The sequence below is a fragment of the Hoplias malabaricus genome, chromosome 5 (assembly GCF_029633855.1).
Source record: "Hoplias malabaricus isolate fHopMal1 chromosome 5, fHopMal1.hap1, whole genome shotgun sequence".
Classification (NCBI taxonomy): Eukaryota; Metazoa; Chordata; class Actinopteri; order Characiformes; family Erythrinidae; genus Hoplias; species Hoplias malabaricus.
The window spans coordinates 47070205-47089153 of record NC_089804.1 but is presented as its reverse complement, the minus strand read 5'-3'; the positions used below and the strand labels follow the sequence as shown (position 1 = coordinate 47089153).

General features: G+C 39.1%; 1 protein-coding gene across 1 annotated transcript; it reads left to right on the top strand.

The window, feature by feature from the left end:
• Positions 1-1844: 1844 nt before the first annotated feature.
• si:dkey-32e6.6 (extracellular matrix protein 2) lies at positions 1845-18605 on the top strand. Its single transcript, XM_066673385.1, has 9 exons — positions 1845-2031; positions 2832-2896; positions 3275-3722; positions 4060-4175; positions 7730-7862; positions 8163-8320; positions 8446-8585; positions 16932-17258; positions 18152-18605. The coding sequence occupies exons 1-9, from the start codon at positions 1845-1847 to the stop codon at positions 18327-18329; spliced, it is 1752 nt and encodes a 583-aa protein (XP_066529482.1). The 3' UTR covers positions 18330-18605.
• Positions 18606-18949: the final 344 nt, after the last annotated feature.

Sequence of the window (18949 nt, the reverse complement as noted above, 5' to 3'; positions counted from 1 at the left end):
AAAGAGTCAAGCCGTTACGAGTCATTAATTTCCTTTTAATTCCAGTTATTATACAGCATCATTCAACATTCTGGACATGTTTAAAAATGTCTTCCTGGTGTGCTATTCCTAATGACATTGCTCAGTTATTAGAAAAATTTCATACCTTTATTTGCAACCAAATAATTTTTAAATTATAAAAAGTATCAGTGCAAACTTTTTAATTGTGGTGTGTAAGTCAGCTAATAGCCATATATTTATCAGCATCAGGGTTCCTAAGCACATTCAGTGCTTTTTAAGCTCAAAATACCCTTTAATTTTAGGGAAAGAAACTTGTAGTGATCACATTGTTAAACTCACATAAGAGATAACATTAGTGACATTAGTATTAATGTCAGTATAGTATTATGAAATAATAGTATTATTTCAGGAGGCCATAGGTTCAGGAATTACAAACTGGGCATGAAAAATTGTGAGAAATATATCGCGGCTATATAAACATGCATAGATGTTACATATGTAGCCAGTGTTTTCTAAGCAAACATTATGGGAGTCACCAGGCTATATCTCACTCTACAGTGATTCGTTGTGGTCAACATAACCTTAGGTGTTAACCTTCAGAGGGTATGTGAATGTGTGTAACCTTGTGTTTCACCTCTCATAAGATTTAAAATTCACATTATGTCTGTCATTTACCACAGCTAATATTAGGCACGTTCATCGGATAAAGTTGGTTTCTCAAACATAGGTTAAACCTATACTTGGATTGAACATAATTATGTTTCAGCCCTAGAAACATATTTAATCTGGAATTAATCTCAATCTTGGATTGTGAAACTAGAAAATATAGTCATAACTCTCTAAAACAGTAAAATATATCTGTCATTTAATTTCCATAGACATACTAATTACATTTAATTATGGAGTATTTTCAGCTGTGGATATGTATAGTAACAGATAATTGGAGGAGGGGAGCCATATGCTTGTGGCTAAGAGAGACATTGCATTTGTGTGTCTGTCCTGCTCTGTTTATCTTCTGAGGTAGACAGCAGTGTCTGTCTCTTTTTTTGGCCAGTGCCTTGCACCTTTTCAGACATATGTGCCAATGGCCTGGTGCCAGGCAGACGCTGGATGAGCCACAATGTCCTCTCCCCTGTTGTAAACTTGTTTTTTTTTCATATCACTCTCCTTTGTCCATCCCAAGTGTTACAAGGTGTGAACACTCTGTCATTCTGGCATGCAGGATGTTACCAACACTCCAACATCACTGTTAGTAGTCTCTCTCTCTCTCTCTCTCTCTCTCTCTCTCTCTCTCTCTCTCTCTCTCTCTCTCTCTCTCTCTCTCTCTCTCTATCTATCTATCTCTCTCTCTCTCTCTCTCTCAATCTCTCTCTCTCAATCTCTCCTATTGTCATTTTCTATTTTTCTACTACCCCTACTGTATGTCTGTTTTTCTAGCCTCTTTCATCTATTCCCTCTCTCATTTTCATTTCCGTTTCCTTCATTTAGCAGACACAATTATCCAGAACATCTTACAGAAGTGCTTGTCTGTTTCTTTTATGCTGCTTCTTCTGACTCTCTCTCTCTCTCTTTCTCTCTCTAAATATATTTCAGCACAGTAAACACAGAATAACCACAGGTTGTGTAAAAGAGGAAAGGAGGGATGATGTTTCTGGAAATGGGCTGAGCACAGGGATGTTCCTTGTCCACGTTTAAACCTTGTCATCTCTCTCTCTCTCTGCACCCCCCCCCCCCCCCCCCCAGACCAAGAGGTTTGAGTCTTTAAGAGGGTGGCCAGAGGTGATAGTGCAGGTAAATGCTGAGAGAGTCTGTGTTCACACACACAACAGAAAAAGATCTGCACCATGCAGTCAGTGTGGGTATTACTTGTCTGTGTAAGTGTTTTTGTAGTAGCTTTGGCTGTGGAAGAGGATCATCCAAACACACAGACAGAGACTAGTGAGAATGGAATGGATTTACAATCACCTGCCAGTGACATTGCCAACACACCTGCAGATGAGAAAATGATGGCAGAGTCAAGTACCATTTCAAGTAAGTTTGCTTTGATTACAAAAGTACTATTTTGAAGGGTAGTGCTGCTAGAGCCTACTCTATAAAAATATAGCAAAGTGTTTCACAGTGACAAATAATGCTTTCTGTACAGTGGCAACACACAGTATATGGTGCTGTATTGTTATAAACTTTGGATATTTTTGTTTACAAATTTTGAACAAATTAATTTGTAAAATTAAACAAAATAAACCCCACAAAACTAGTAACTATGTTTTGATAAACAAGTCAATTATGTAACACAGATTGCTTTTCTCCATTTTGCTATTTATTTTTTGACACTATTTTAATTTGAATCCACCAGCTAGGGTTACTGTGTAAACATTTCATGATTAATAGACCACTGAAATTGTATCTACACATTTTTCCAAAAAAAAAAAAAGGCTACAAATTCTTTTAAGCCATCTCAAAGTAGAAGAAAGGACAAAAAAATTCCATGAAGCAAGATTGGAACTTTTTTCTGCCATCACTTAAGGTTGGAAGCTGTAACAAATGTTTACCTGATGGTGATAGTTTTGGTATGCTGCCTAGGATGCAGCAAAAATAAGAAGTAAAAATGAAATAAATATCCTCTGCAGGATTTCATTCCAACTGCCTGGTTTTACCATGGTGCTTTCTGGTCTGTACATATCTGACAAATCTCTGATTTTCTGATTTCTAGACAAATATATATATGCAGCAATCACTGCCAAGTGCCCACAGCTTGGCTCACATATTATCTATAGCTTTATGTTGAACTGCTGTTAATACCAGTGTGTTAAAACATGTATGTGTTCTTGTAGCGGGGAAGAGTGCAGACGAAAACCTGAGAAAGAGGAGCTCTATAGGGACGGCTGCAGATGCTGAGGTTAGGTGGATCCGCTACAAAAATATTTGCCATAACTTTATTTAGATTTCTGCTACCTATGTTTTTTAAATCTTTGGATCTAGGCTACTGTACAAGTAAAACATTGCAATTGCAACATTGAAACTTGTATATGTTTCCCCTATAAGTCCAAGCCCCTTTTGTGTGGGTTTTGGCTCAGCTCAGTATGATGTTTTAATGAGAGTGCTGGTCATTTTTATTTTAAACTGTAGCTTTTCATTTCACAAATTGCTATGGCTCTTTTTCAGTCCCTGTTATTTGACCACTATATATAGTCTGTTTATATGTCCATGGTAAATCCAGTCATTTCTGTATTTGATGTCTAATGATGGGCTCTGATCTTTCTGGGCTGAACTTCAGACACCTATGGGTCGGACAGAGGCTGTATGGGTGGAGCTAAATTCTGTCTTGGAGAGGAGGGGCGGAGCTTCAGGTATACTAAATGCCATCCTGAAGGAGCTCATGGCGGAAAAGAGACGCCTTCTGGACTTGAGTGATGAGCAAGTAAGTAAGAAGAAGGAAGATGAGGATACGGAAGAAGAGGAAGATGATGATGATGATGAAGAGGAGGAAGAAGAAGAAGAAGAAGAGGAGGAGGAGGAGGAGGAGGAAGGACAAGAGGAAGGACAAGAAGAAGAGGAAAATGAAGAGGAGAATGAAGCAGCCAATAACAGCACCAGAGATGGCTACTCAGACTTGCTACCAGAAGAATGCCAACTAGGGGAAGGTCGCATTTCCTGCAAAGATACTGGCATGTCCCACTTGCCCAATATTACTGACCTGAGCATCACCATACTTCACCTACCTGGTGAGTTTGTAGAAGGGGTGAAAAGTCTTAAATATATGACCATATGATATAATTATATAATACCCCAAAACTACAATGTCATCTGAAAATAACATTTTAATATTCTACATCAATGGAATCATCAGCTATTCTCTAGTGTTAAGATTTTGTAATAGATCATAGAATTGCTCAATAGAATAGGAACAACAGAATTGCTTCCAGATAATAATACAATTTCTTCAACTGCATTAAATCTTAAAATAATATATATATATTTTTGCCTGCTTTTGTAAAGTTACAATTTTAGATATGTTTAAGATAGCAATTATATGATAATAATTCATGGTTTTTATTTAAGGAAACAACCTGACTAAAATATCTCCTTGGGGGCTCTCTGGACTGCCAAATCTGGAAGAAGTTGATTTGAGCAGGAACTTGCTGGATGACTCCTCTATTAGCCGCAACATATTTATGGTACTGTACCTCTCCCCAAATATGGCAATATCTTATCCTTCATACACAGGCAGCAAAACTGTATAGACTCCATTCAAGTGTGGAAAAGGTTTTAAAAACTTGAATAATTCTCCCCTAATCAAATCCTGGTGCAAAGTAATTTTAATAAACATTCCCAATTTCTCCTTCACATCCTTTTGTTGGGAGTTAATCTAATTAATCCTAATCAATGGGCATGGCTCTGGCTTGGACAAAAAACAAGTTGGCTCAAGCTTAAAAAAATGCAGGCTTGATTAAAGCTCTTCTCAAAGCAGTATCAGTTCTGGGATTAAGAGGGAAATATTTTCAGATGCTAACGAAAAGTTAGAACCTAAATGTTAACTGACATTATCAAGCCACAGTGTATTAGTAAAGCCCTACTACAAATGGCCAAGATAATTTAACCTGGGGCGTCAATACATTAGGAGCTGGTGGGGCCAGAGGTCGCTGTGGAGTAGTGAATAAACCTTGCTTTGAGAAGACGGCTCCACGCTCACTCAGTGAATATATGTATAATATAGTTTTCATACCTAACATTGTTGTACATTTGAAATGTGAAATTGCCCCTACTGCCCAACACATTCAAAATATCTTCTTGCATTCTTTGTGTAAAGCCAAGTACAACCCCAATTCCAGTGAAGTTGGGAGGTTGTGTAAAACATAAATAAAAACATATTATCATGATTTGCAAATCCTTTTCCAAGCTATATTCAATTGAATACACTACAAAGACAAGATATTTTATGTTCAAACAGATAAACTTTATTCATTCATTATCTGTAACCGCTTATTGGGTTTATGGTCGCGGTAAGTCCAGAGCCTGCCTGGAATCATTGGGTGCACCCTGGGGGCACCAGTCCTTCACAGGGTAACATGCACACTCACACATTCACTCACCTATAGACATTTTTGAGTTGCCAATCACAAAAAAGTTGTGTTTTTGGACTGTGGGAGGAAGTACACCAACTCCTCACAGATAGTTACCTGGAGCAGGACTCGAACCCACAACCTCCAGGTCTCTGGAGCTACCTGCTGTGCCACCGTGCCACCCCATAAACTTTATTGTTTTTTGCAAATAGTCACTCATTTTGAATTTGAGTCCTACAACACGTTCCAAAAGAGTTGGGACAGGGGCAACAAAAGACTGGGAAAGTTGAGGAATGCTCAAAAAACACCTGTTTGGAACATACCACAGGTGAACAGGTTAATTGGGAACAGGTGAGTGTCATGATTGGGCATAAAGGGAGCATCCCAGAAGGGCTCAGTTATTCACAAGCAAGGATGGGATGAGGTTCACCACTTGCACAACTGCATGAGCAAATCCTCCAAAAGTATAAGAACAACGTTTCTCAAGGAATTTAGAGATTTCATCATCTACAGTCCATAATATCATCAAAAGTTTCAGAGAATCTGGAGAAATGTCTGCAAGTAAGTGGCAAGGCTGAAAACCAATATTGAATGCCCGTGACCTTCGATCCCTCAGGTGGCACTGCATTAATAACCAACATCATTCTGTAACAGATATTACCACATAGGCTCAGGAACACTTTAGTGAACCATTGTCAGTGAACACAGTTCGTTGCTCCATCAACAAGTACAAGTTAAAACTCTACTATTCAAAGCAAAAGCCATTTATCAACAACACCCAGAAATGCAGCCAGAGCTCATCTGAGATGGACTGATGCAAAGTAAAAAAAAAGTGTCCTGTGGTCTGACGAGTCCACATTTCAAATTGTTTTTGGAAATCATGGATGTCGTCTGGTGTGAAGGCACCATTAATGCTGAAAGGTACATGCAGGTTTTGGAGCAACATATGCTGCCATCCAAACAATGTCTTTCTCAGTGACGTCCCTGCTTATTTCAGCAAGACAATGCCAGGCCACATTCTGCACATGTTACAACAGCGTGGCTTCATAGTAAAAGAGTGCAGGTACTAGAATGGCCTGCCTGCAGTCCAGACCTGTCTCCCATTGAAAATGTGTGGCATATTATGAAGCGCAATATACGACAACGGAGACCGCATACTTTTGAGGAACTGAAGTTGTACATCAAGCAAGAATGGGAACAATTCCATCTACAAAGTTTCAACAATTAGTGTTCTCAGTTCCCAAACACTTATTGAGTGTTGTTAAAAGGAAAGGTGATGTACCACAGTGGTAAACATGCCCCTGTCCTAACTCTTTTGGAACATGTTGCAAGCCTCAAATTCAAAATGAGTGAATCATTGCAAAAAAAAACAAAACAAAGTTCATCCGTTTGAACATTAAATATCTTGTCTTTGTAGCGTATTCGATTAAATATAGGTTGAAAAGAATTAGCACATCATGGCATTCTGGTTTTATTTATGTTTTATACAATGTCCCAACTTCATTGGAATTGGGGTTGTAATTCTAGCAGTCTTCATTGAGTGAGCTTGGGGCCAGCCCCTCATTCACCACTTGAGTAAGCAGTTGAAAACACTGTGCATATGTTCAGTGTGCTTTCAGTAACGAGGAAATGTTAAACTACTTTAACAATGTTAAGGTTTTCACTGAGATATATTGTTACTACATAGGCCAATCTTACATTTACTTACATTTATGATTCTTTTTTTTTATCAATCATTGTTTAATGGTTATTATTTAAAACATATCACTGTAGCATGATGTAAGTAATATTTTTTGTAGTTTTATCCAGACTATGCACCACCAGATATTTCATAAAAGAAACATTGAATTTAACACCATCAAAGCATTATACTGACAATAAGAAGTACAATAAAGTTATTTTTGTTATATTTTCACAACCTGTCACTTGTCAGAATAAAGCCTGAGAATAAAGGTGGAATGAGATTATAGATCAGGCATTAATATTATCCAGTGAAGTGTTAAACAAAATAAATAAACAAATTTTGTGGTTTACTTCAAAGTGTTGATGTCAGTTCCACAGGAGTTTCAGACATCAGCCTTCATCAACATGCTGATGTGCCAGCTACATTGCTGTCTCAGCTGACCTCAGATTCTCCCAGAAAAAAAAAACAACATTTTTCTCTCTGAGATCTTGAGAAGTGACCACATAGGCCTTCTAGGGCAGCAGCTGCTTCAAAAATGTGTAACTGCACTCTTATAAGTGAACAATTCTAGAAGACCCAGCATTCCTTGGTGCACTCATTCAGCAGGGTCTGTGTTATGAGTTGAAGAAACAGACGATCTTTAAAGGGAAGGAAATGGGGTCAGGTTTTATAGTGTCCTCTCCTGCCACCAGTGACAAGAGCCAGGAGACTGTCAAACTGACTGGACAGGCATTGCCACTGGGCTGCACTGATGGCAGGGTTTAGAAAGAAGGGCCTTTGTCTCAAAATACTCACAAGCATAAACTTCCTTGGCAAGAAAAGGAGACTACTCATTTGGTGGTTGTCCTGAAAATATGTGCAGATTAAATTGGCCTTACAGTTGATGCTTACAGATGATGTTTAATCACTAAGCCAAGGTTATATTCTGCAGTGATAAAAGTCCTTGGGGAAGAAGGAAAACACACTCTCTTTTTATCTTTAACAGAACCTGACAAAGCTGAAAAGACTGACCCTTGACGGTAATGATCTAGTAACAATCCCACGCCTGCCACCATCTCTGGAGGAACTGAGAATCAATGACAACAAAATAAATCAACTGCTATCCCAAAGCTTCAAAGGTTTGACTCAATATTCATTTTTAAAATGCAGAATAAGCCTCTAGATTTCATTCATGGCATGCATACAGTAGCCAAATACATGGCTACTGTTAACTCTGATGTGTATTCGAACAAGTCCTAAAGATACCTTATATTAATAATGATCCAAATCCCACTTTAAAAATGTAAGCAACAGTGTGGCACTGAAGATGTGTCCTTAAGGTAACACCACAGTGACAGTGTTTATACCTATGAATGTAAAATTAATCCAAGAAACAGCTGTGATTGTTGATACCATAATGTCTTTTTGACTTCCTGTAGGTTTGTCGAACTTGCTTGTCTTAGAGCTGTCAGGAAACATCTTGTATGAGGGCAGTGTAGAGCCCTTGGCCTTCAGACCTCTAAAGGTGCTCAAGCACTTGAGATTAGACAACAACCGATTCAGCTCCATGCCAATTGGACTGCCTCAAACTTTAGAGGTTAGTTCAGTGGTTCTACATGTTTCATTGCATCAGCATCAGTATAAATCACGGTAGCAGTCAGATTGTTTAGTCAAATATTACTTTTTGGTAAAACAAAGACAAACATTGTCTTAAATTTTCAGGAATTGAGGATGCCCCATAATCAGATATTGGAGGTGCAGGAGCATGTACTGAAAAAATCTGTACACCTGAGAGTGCTGGATCTGAGTCATAATCTCCTGAGTGAGAACAGCTTCTACCCTGAGACCTGGATCAAACTGCCGTGAGTCACACTGCCTTATATTTTATTTTTACATCCAGATTTTCACAGCAATGGGTAAAATGCAGACATTGTTGTCTGCATCAGCGCATATGCCCATTAAGTTTAAAATATTATTTATAACTCTGAGGTGTTTAGATATAAGGTCATTCATTTTCTTAAAGGAAGGGAACATCAAAGGGAAAAAAACTGAAATTAACAATTGGATCTCTTTATATACTAAACAATTTAGAATAGTTCTATGGGCTATACAAAACATGTTCATGAAGTTCTTTGCACAAAATCACTCTCACATAAAGAGATCTCACCAGCTCTATTCTATTTCTGGCCTGCCCCACCCATCCTATGTTTATACAGGTGAGGGGTGCTGCCAGGGTGGTTCTATGCAAATTTCCTTATTGTGACATCACAATAAAGTGATTTCTTTTACACTTAGAGTGTTTATAAGATCAGTAGAGTCCCAAGTGGAAATATGAAGCATGTAAACATTTTTGCATAATATGTCCCCTTTAAAAATCAGTTTTGTTCCCTAAATGTACAATACATTCTCTTCTTCAGAAAGAGAGGTGAATATTTGTAAGCTTTCATTAATCAACTGTCACTGGAAGTAAAATTTTCTGGAAGTAAAAATAGAAATTATTTTCTATGACTTTATACAATACAGAGCAAAGACAGGATTTTGTTGCTCATTTGTGGTCATAACTTCAAAAACCAAGAGTAGGCAGGATGTAAAGGAAGCCAAACACAAAAAGTATACTGTCTGAGTAAATATATCAATTAATACGTAACTCTGTAAATTGCAGTTACATTACAGCAACCGACCTTTTAGATGAGAAGTCCAAATTGAAATCCATTGAGTAAGGTGCATTTCCCTTATTTACCACTAGGGGACACACATCAGCCACGCTTCTGCCGGCCGGCAACACACACACACACACACACACTCCACGCATATACGCACACGCTGACCAGGCCATTGCAGTGAGAGTGTGACTCTGAGTTGGCCCTGTGTGTTTGGCCTCTCGAATGGTCAGTAAGTGAGCTGGCCTGTCCTTTGATTGATGGCCTGTGCTTCTCAGCCTCAGACCTAAGGGGCACTCACCTGGAGGCAGATGGGTATCACTCCAGGATCTCCCATCACTCAGTCACTCACTGAAGTCAGTGAAGCGCTACAGTGAGTGCGGAAAGCCGACAAGCAGCACACTCAGCATTGCAGAGCTTCTTTCAACACACACACATACACACAGTGATGGTGATAAGACTGGAACAGCGAGCAAACACTAGTGCCTTATCCCTCCAGCCGCGGGCTTGAGGATGCTTGGCTTGGTGGATGATTAAGACAGCGATGGTGGTGTAGTCACTAGCCCCTGCAGGCCATGTAGCCCCTGGATGTTTCATAATTAAAAATGAGCCATGTCCCCAGAGGCTGCAGAGGGCCACTTGTGCTCAGTCAGCTGTAGCGGGATAGAGGGTGGGTTAGTGGCCAAGCCACTGCAGCTTTTAGCCTGGTTGAGGTCAGATCTGTGGGTTTTCTTGATCTGGACAATGATTCAAAAGTGTAGAATCATTGTTTTCTATACTTGGTCATAACCAGAATTTAGGCACCATGGCCAAATTATTCGTTTCATGATTTTTTAAATTAAACAAATATTAATTGGAGGGCGGGGTTTGCAGGAAAATCATATTTCAGTGGTGGTGATCAAGTTTTAGGAAGGTAAAAAAAACTGTTAATAATAATTACAGTTTAACATCCTTGTGTTTCAAAATAAATATCTTCAATAAATAAAATAAATAATTCATGGATTAATTCATAAAGCATTATTGTTATTGTTGCCTGCCTTGTGCCCAATGATTCAAGGTAGGCTCTGGACCCACAGCAAACCTGAGTAAGATGGAGCAGTTACGTTTTTTAAACAAACGTTAATTAAACGTTTGTTTAATTAATTAATTGATATATTGATGTACGCACGTATGTTATTATTTGGTATAAAATGGCACATATTTCAGTGATAATCCATATTTGATAGCTACTTTTTATGCGGGCTATAAATACAGGAAATCCTGTGGAGACAAATGATGTGTTAGTGAGTGGACAGTTTAAGCGAGAGGTGTGTGAATGGTCTCAAATTTAATTTTAAACTCTAATGTTTCTGATATGGTCAATATTTTCTCCTCTTAACTCTGTCACATAACTTGTGCCACACATCTCACACTAGACAGTGATGTGCATTTCTAGTTATTTTATCTAGCACAGCATAGCAGGAGGCTTAAGCTGTTTATTAACTCACTGACAGTCTTGCCCTCCCAGTCTTTTCCCACTCTCTCACACAATTTCTAGTTAAGCATTTCAGGCCATTTTTCATATACAACATGCTTTCCTAATTTCTCATCTCACTGAATCTTTTCACCACAGTGTCTGCAAAACTTGATTTAGAACGCAGAAAGGGTGGATACTATGTACAGAAAAACAAATCTTAATTGAAATGAGGCAAGTACTGTCTGTCTTTTTTTAATTAGGCTAGGTTTTATTTTTAATGTTGCCTTTATAACACCATGGACAGGACCAGTGTACACTATGGTAAAAATAAGAGGTTTATTCTACTTCCCTGTAGTAACTGTGTCTACTCTTTTGGGAATGCTTTATATTGGATATTTGCTGAGGATTTGTTGGACTGATGTTCATGTGTGCTCTCAGTGTCACCTTGGGTTTCATCTGGGTGGATAGGGCATTCAAAGTGTCACTGTTGGAATGTGTGATGTCCTGTGATGCCCTGGTATCCAATTCATGCATTCCTGCCTTGCAACCACTACTGGGTCTGCACAAACCCACTGCAAACCTCAACTGGATAAGCGTTGACAGACAATGAATAAAAGAAGTACTTCCTGATCCAGAACTCCAACTTTAACCTAAATGTACTAGATGATGCTTGATCACTCCACTGAACAAAGTTCCACTGTTCTACAACCCAACAAACCCCATTCTTTATATCCCTCTGATTCATTCCCGGCACTGGGCCTGATGTTCATGTGAGAGTTCTGTTATATTCATCAACGCGTTTTCAAAGAGATTTCAGCACTTTAAAGTAGTATAATTAGAAGAGTTGTCTACAAACATAAAGTGTATATCTAATAGAATCAGATTCTATGTGTGTCCTTGTCAGGCCTTCTTTGGTCCTCTACCCTTTTTTTTAATTTAAATATATTATTACATCAGATTTCATCACCATAATTTTTGTCATGGTTGTTTCATCCATGGTTGGCAGCAGTGTTTGAATTCTGTGTTTTATCCTATAATCTGTTATAGTCATCTTCAATACTGGACTACTGTCAACTGTACTGTCACACCCTCTCAACAGCTAAATATTCTTTACTAATTTTCAACAATTGTGTGTTTGTGGGTGTGCGGTTTTGTGATTTACCCAAACATTCCATCACCATGCTATTATCTCAATATAAATCTGAGCCTTTCCCTGACTGAGACTTTCACTGTCTGCTTTCATCTTCTTGCTGCCTGTGAGTGCTTGTCAGTCCAAATAAGCTCCTTAAATCTGCTCCCTGAACCCAGTCTAACTACCACCTACATCCCTTTCCTCCTTCCATCCCCAGACATCCATCAGCGTCAGAGCTTCTATAAAGCCATGAGTCTCTACTCGTCTCACAAACATTATGCATTTCACCATTAGGTTTCCACTACACTTTTCTGCTCCTTAATGCATTGAAAATTTCTCTGTATTATCTTGATACTTATTTAAAGCAGTTTTGGTCACAAACCAACTTTTCTGGCTGTTTCCTCTTCCTGGTAATATTAACTCCATAGAATAGGCATAAAATACCACCTTAGCTAATATTCAGATTTTTGTTCATTGGAATATATTAAGATGGAATGATGTATGATTTAGAAAGTGCACTTCTGGTTATGTTTTCTTTCTGGTGAGCAACCAATCAAGACTTAGGAAGGTGTTTTTATTTATGCTTGCATTTCAACACAGCCCCAAAATGTCACATTCAGAAGGCAGCAGTGCTGGTGGAATGACCAAAGAGGTGTGAGGGAGTGAATTTTGCATAAACATTTACGCTTTTTTTGTAGTTGGTTTATAATAGCCTTGCTCACAAGGGCAGTAGTTTTTAAGGCCTTTATATGCAACTTTGTCTTTGAGCTATAGACTGTAAATTCATAACAGGACAAATTATGTATCCTTGCTTTCTGACAAATCCAGTGGTGCACTTAAAAACATCTAGCCACCTCCCTCATTCTGTCCCTCTATAAGACCCTGCCGATGGTCACAAACTCACATTCTGGGTTTGGGTTTTTCTTAACCGCATTCACAACATGTTCCCTTAAAAGTCAATTCACTACTGCACTCAGCATAGTTTGTTTTTTTCATGGTATGCTCTATGTATAAGCATATATAAACCCAGAAAGCTGCTCTGAAGCAGTAATGAGCTTCCTTTGGCAGTGACCCAACGCTGACCACTGACTTCACATTTGTGCTGCTTGATGTAATGTCATGGGAATGAGTTGCACTCTGGGGTGAAATGGCTGTGGGGATCTGCGGGGGGTGATGCCCCACTGTTTATGTATGCGGAATTACAGGCTTGTTTGCGTTTGTTGTGCGAGAAATGACATGAAGGTCCCATGTCAGTGGGAGAACTCCCATTTGTTTCTGTTTAGATGGGAGTCAGGAACAGAGGGTGCAGGTCCTGCTGCGGGCCACAGATGCAGGGTAATGGTTTATGAATAGCTGGGGTTAGAGCGAAAATGTGGTGCACTTAATTTTCTTGATTTAAACGTGGACATAGTTTCCAAATGAATAAAATACATTACCTCAGCATAGTTATTGCCAAAGACAAAAAGCTATGTTTCCCAACCAATGAAATCCAGTGTTTTGAGGCTGTATATAAGGAAAAGTTTGTCTACTGTTGCAACCTTATCCTTGCAGCTCCAGCGATGAACTAAAATGGTATAAAATCTGGACATCAAACATATGTTGGGTATTAGACAACACCCGATATGAGGTAAGTGGGAAAAGTTTGTAAATCTGATCTTTTACTGAGCTATTCTTTGAGAACAGTGGCAGTATTCATGTGGAGATGAAGCCTACACGGAAATTTACATAGCACTTAATCCAAAGCATTTTTCTCAGAAAATGATTCTTCTGCAGCAAGACTGAAGGGGCTCTGCTGTGGGTAGAGAGAAGTAATCGCAGTGGTTGAGGGGAGTGAACTGGAGGACGTTTTAAGGTTCCATTCAAAGTGCTGAAAACACAAGCTAGCATTCTGCATGTTGGGGTATTGCTTCAGAAAAGAGCACACAACAGCGGTTTCGTAATGAGTTACATAAAAGTCTCCCTGCTTGAGGGGATGACTTGGAGCAAACAGCTGGGCAGATATGAAGCAGAATGACCTGAGCCAAAAACATTCACAGATAAAGGACAACATTCACGTTACTTAACCAGAAACAGGTTTTGGTAATTTAGTCACATTTTTTTTGTTTAATTTGAAAGACAATGTCTGTATATTTAATGTACACTTATTGGTGGAAAGACAATTAACGTTTAACCTGTGGTAAATAGTACTTAAATATGAATTTCTCTTGTAAATTAGTTTTGCAAAATACACAAAATATGTGACCAGAGGGGGTTCTGTGTTCTTCTCCTGGCTGTATGGCAGTATCCCTTTTCCCTTATCTGATTCACAAAGCCTGAACTAAAGAGAGTGGACAGGGCCAGGCTCAGGCCTGCACTGCAGCATCTCTGTTGGTGAAATGTGCCTCATCCTGTCAGTGGTTGCCCTGGCGAGTGTGTGTGAGGTTGCATAAGCTCAGTTGTATAACTCTGGCTACGGTGTGTGCCTGAGGATGTGTGGTGGCATCGGCAACATCTCTGCTTCTCATTAAGCCAGTGCTCCCTCAGGACTCCCTCTAGTCTTATTGATTGCTTTTGGCTTTCTGCTGTAGATCCACGAAGGAACAGGGTCTCAGCGCCAAGCAAATCCCATTCAGGCAGCACCAGCCAATAACCCTGAAGATCAAAACCATTTTTACAATCCGTCAGTCTTTGGAGTGCTCTAATTATGCCTCGTCCCTTTTTTACAAGGTTGTCTTAAGTGCTGGTAGAACTTTGAGGTTTTTTCTGTTGCTGGGTGTCCATATTTTTTATTTTGCAACAAGTCTTAACAGCATTTGACAAATCACAAACTTTATCTTAAACTCTTTCTAGATTTGCCAGTAGGGAATAAACTTTTTACCATGACACAACGTAACAATATGAATTTTCCATATTCATTTCTTCTCCACATCCGTACACAGGTGTTCATGTTTATGGCGAGCTGTCATTGTTTAAGAGTCTGTTAGTTACACACATTTAGTAAAAACATTATAGATTTCCTCTTCTCACTCAACAACCCAGGAAGGTCTCCAAGTGTAGAGAAGCATTTACTTATTATCCTCAAATTAAAATAGCACATGATTTAAAATGATTTACAAATTTACGTAGTGCTATACTGGAAAATTAAAACCAAGTACTTTGTCAAAGTTACAGATTCTTTTAGTAAAGAAGTTTTATTATTTAAACTTAAACTTCAAGAAAACACATTAGATAATAGATAATTACCCTAAAACTTGAAAAACTAAATATTATATGAATAATTTCATTACTTTGTGTGTCTACCTTTAGTTTTTAAGTTTAATAACTTTTAACTTTTTAACTTTAGTTTAATGTTAAAAGATGATTGGATTTTCAGATTCTCTTGCTCTTATCCTAGATCTTATACTAGTTGTACATTTAGACTCACCAGTCCATTAAAGTTTACTGTATAGCTCCATGTACAGTATCTATCAATGCATCTACTATATGAATGTCCACTATATTTTAGTGACATCCGTGGCTGTGACCCAACAGCATACAATTGATTTTAACAGGGTAGAATCCATGTTCAGCGTTATGAGAATTGCGACCCTTAACCCTTCCCTTTTTTTTAAAAAACGTTTCTGGTTTGAACTCACTCAAGAGTTCCCAAGTGTTGAAAGTGTCCCAAAGAGCTTTTATCACGTCCTTTGGTCTATTTTTACTGGCCCCAGGACAGTGGAGTCTGGAGCCCTACCCTGTGTGTGTCACTCATTTCAGTCACTGCGCACATCATAATGCACAGATCTGATTGGCTGAGTAGACTCACGTGTGATATGCAGAAACCCATGCGATTAATCTTCGGGTAATTTCCTGGAGAAAAGTCATACTATTTAAAACAAACAAATTTAACAGCTCTTACTAGTTTCAGTTACAGGTCTGGATATGGACCATGGGCCGCCTATTCGTGACCCCTGTCCTAGCCATTTAAGGTTTTTTTTCTGTCATGTATGCAGATCTTGTGGTCAGCACTGCACGCCAAGTGCATCAAGCTGTTCTATGATGCTCTATGGGAAGTGGTTTAAAACACGCAGTGTTTGGCTTCAGGAGGTTGGAACATGCTAGCCCACGCCCTTGGTAGCTGTTTTGGTGATAGGGATGAAACCCATATGGGTGGGATATAGTCATGACTAATACTGAAAGAAAACTGGATGGAGAAAAAGAAATTGTATGATGATGAATGTTCTTCATTCATAGTAGATCATTGTTTTTTAAAATTCATGCTGACAGCAGACGGTACCTCCAGCAGGGCTCTGAGGGAACTAAAGCCAAAGGAAATGTACTTTTCACTCTTTTGAACTTCTGCAATCACACACACACACACACACACACACACTCCTGCTTTCACATCTTCTCGTTGGAGCTTGTGCCTGGCTCTGGAAGCTTAATGCAGGGTCAGTGACCTGCCAAGGGGCCCAGACTGGAGAATAACGTCCGGTCAGTCCAACATCTTCAGTCCTTCAGCAAAACATCAACCACAGCAAATATGATGCAAACTCTCTGTGTGCTGACCATAAACTTTATTTTTACAATGTCTTGCATGAAAACAAGTTTTATTTGCTTATGCTAAACAGGGCAACAGAGTGAATGTTTTCTTAAAGTATTAATCTTTCATGTTTATGTGGGTTTGGTTTTATCTCATATTACAAATTCTTTAGGTTTAGTGGATCAGTTTTTGTCACAGAGCAGTTTTACTCTATCCTCGCTGTATGAAATCCTGTGCTCTAGATGACTTGGTTTAGCAGCTGAAATAAACAAATATTGGAGCAGGGCTCAAACCCACAACCCAAGGACCCTTCAGCTGTGTGACAGTGACACTACATGTTGCGCCACCGTGCCGCCCGTGAAATGTAGACAGAGATGCAGAATAAAACTGTCTCTCTCTCTCTCTCTCTCTCTCTCTCTCTCTCTCTCTCTCTCTCTCTCTCTCTTCCTGCGCTCACAGGAAGTTGGAAGCTCTGGATCTATCTCACAATCAGCTGTCTGTGGTGCCCCCTTACCTACCCAGAGTTTTACAACAACTCTCTCTCCAGCACAATCACATCCAGGCCATTCCTCCGTACACACTGAGCCACCTGCGTCCTGGCCTGCAGTCTCTGCGTCTCTCCCACAACCAGCTGCAGGAGCATGGTCTGCTAGCAAAGGCTTTCCGAGGTGCCTACAAAACACTGGTGGAGCTTCTTCTGGACAACAACTGGCTGGAAAGTGTCCCAGAGAACATCCGTCACTTCAAGAACCTGCAGCAACTGCGGCTCGATCACAACCGCATCACGTGAGTGTGGTAGAGTCTGATGTCTCATTCCATGCAGCCTCTTTTTCATCTCTTCATTAGTGACCCTGTGGAAATTGTTACTCTGTACTTTCTCTGTACTTGGTATCAGCTTGGGCCTATGGCCACATGATAATAGGCTGAATAGGCTCATATTGGTGCATTCAGAAGTTTGTATAGTTATAATAAGTTTGCTGCAATTTTTTTTTCGTTCAAAAAATGAAAAGTGCCAAAACATATAAAAGAGTGTTGTTCTTTCCTCAGATTAAGTCTTCCAACAATTTCTACACTTGCTTCAAAGAGCCATGAGCTGGATATAATTAAAACGGAATTACAATGTTCTTTTGTTATTGTTGGGGATAACCATGACTTCTGTGCTTTAAAACTAAACTTAGTTTGAAACTGAACTCAGTTTGTTTTCATGCCCTGTTCCCATTTGTCTCTCCAGTTACCCTGACTTTACCCTCTGCTCCATCAAAAAATCCACTCAAAATTTTTATTGGTTTGGATTGCAATTCAAAGTCATAAGCTTGTCGCTGCCTTCAGGCCATCCTCTTCAATTATGGCAGGCCCAAACGCGTGCATGCCCTGCTCTTGGGAACCGTGAACTAAATGAACTGAACACTCCAGACTAATTAGAATATTTGTGTTTCCTTTGGCAGCCTGCCAATAATTGTGTATTTAAAAAATACAGTAAATAACTCCTAATCTGTGAGTAATGTTTTCATAGCTCTACGACTTGGAGCCTTACTACACTGTACGTCCCCAGGGTCTAAAGCAGAAAAACATCTTAACCATTATCATAGTTGGATCTCAAATTATTCTTACAGGATGTCATTGATTAAACATTTATGCTGAAGCATTTGATTATAACTAATTTAAATGATGTGTTGCAGCTCTGTTCCAGTGAAGTCAGTGTGTAAAGTTCGAATGACTGAACCCTCCGCTCTGGTGGCCCTTCACCTGGAGAACAACCACATCAATGTGAAACGAATTCCCCGCTCTGCTTTCTCCTGCATTCACAACCGTGACAGGATTGTACTAGAACCCCAAACTAATAATGAAATCCAGTAGAACATTACAAAAGCACATCACTGTGTTCACTGCTAAAGAACCCAGATATCTGAAATATTTATTCAGTATTTCTTAAACAGTGTTGGTTCTTGTTCCAATGTTGTCTTGATTTCTGCCATTTTGTTTATCTTGAGTCAGTCTGCCCATTCTACTTTTCATACCATTTTTGGAAGTGGCTGTCTTGATGCCAAAGCTATTTCTGTATTTGCTGATATTCATGCTGATATTACAGTCTTATGTCAAATGTTTTTAAACCTATAAAGTCATTTTGTATCATCCCCCCACCCACCACCACCAGGTGGCATGTATGATAAAGAAGCTCGTCACCATAAACTACAATTAACTCAGATGTCTCTGATGTGTCATTACTTGCAAGAAGACTGTCAATAAGTGCAGTGCAGAAACCAAGCTGCAGTAATAACATATGTATGTCTGCTACAGTTTATAGCAGATGTTAACAGACGATTGATGTCTAAAGCAAAAATAGTTTGTCATTTAACAGATGGGGTGTAACTGGGAGTCTATCAAACATGATGCATTATAGTGTAAGATCAAATGGGCTTATGATAATCTGAATGGCAAGGCAATGAGATTAAGCTTATGAGCTGTAATATCTTGTC

Bases quoted from the DNA above. Each gene is read 5' to 3' on its own strand.
- si:dkey-32e6.6 (XM_066673385.1), top strand. From the start codon at position 1,845: ATGCAGTCAGTGTGGGTATTACTTGTCTGTGTAAGTGTTTTTGTAGTA. The intron at 3,723-4,059 runs GTGAGTTTGTAG...TTTTTATTTAAG, and splicing joins CACCATACTTCACCTACCTG to GAAACAACCTGACTAAAATA. The intron at 17,259-18,151 runs GTGAGTGTGGTA...GATGTGTTGCAG, and splicing joins CTCGATCACAACCGCATCAC to CTCTGTTCCAGTGAAGTCAG.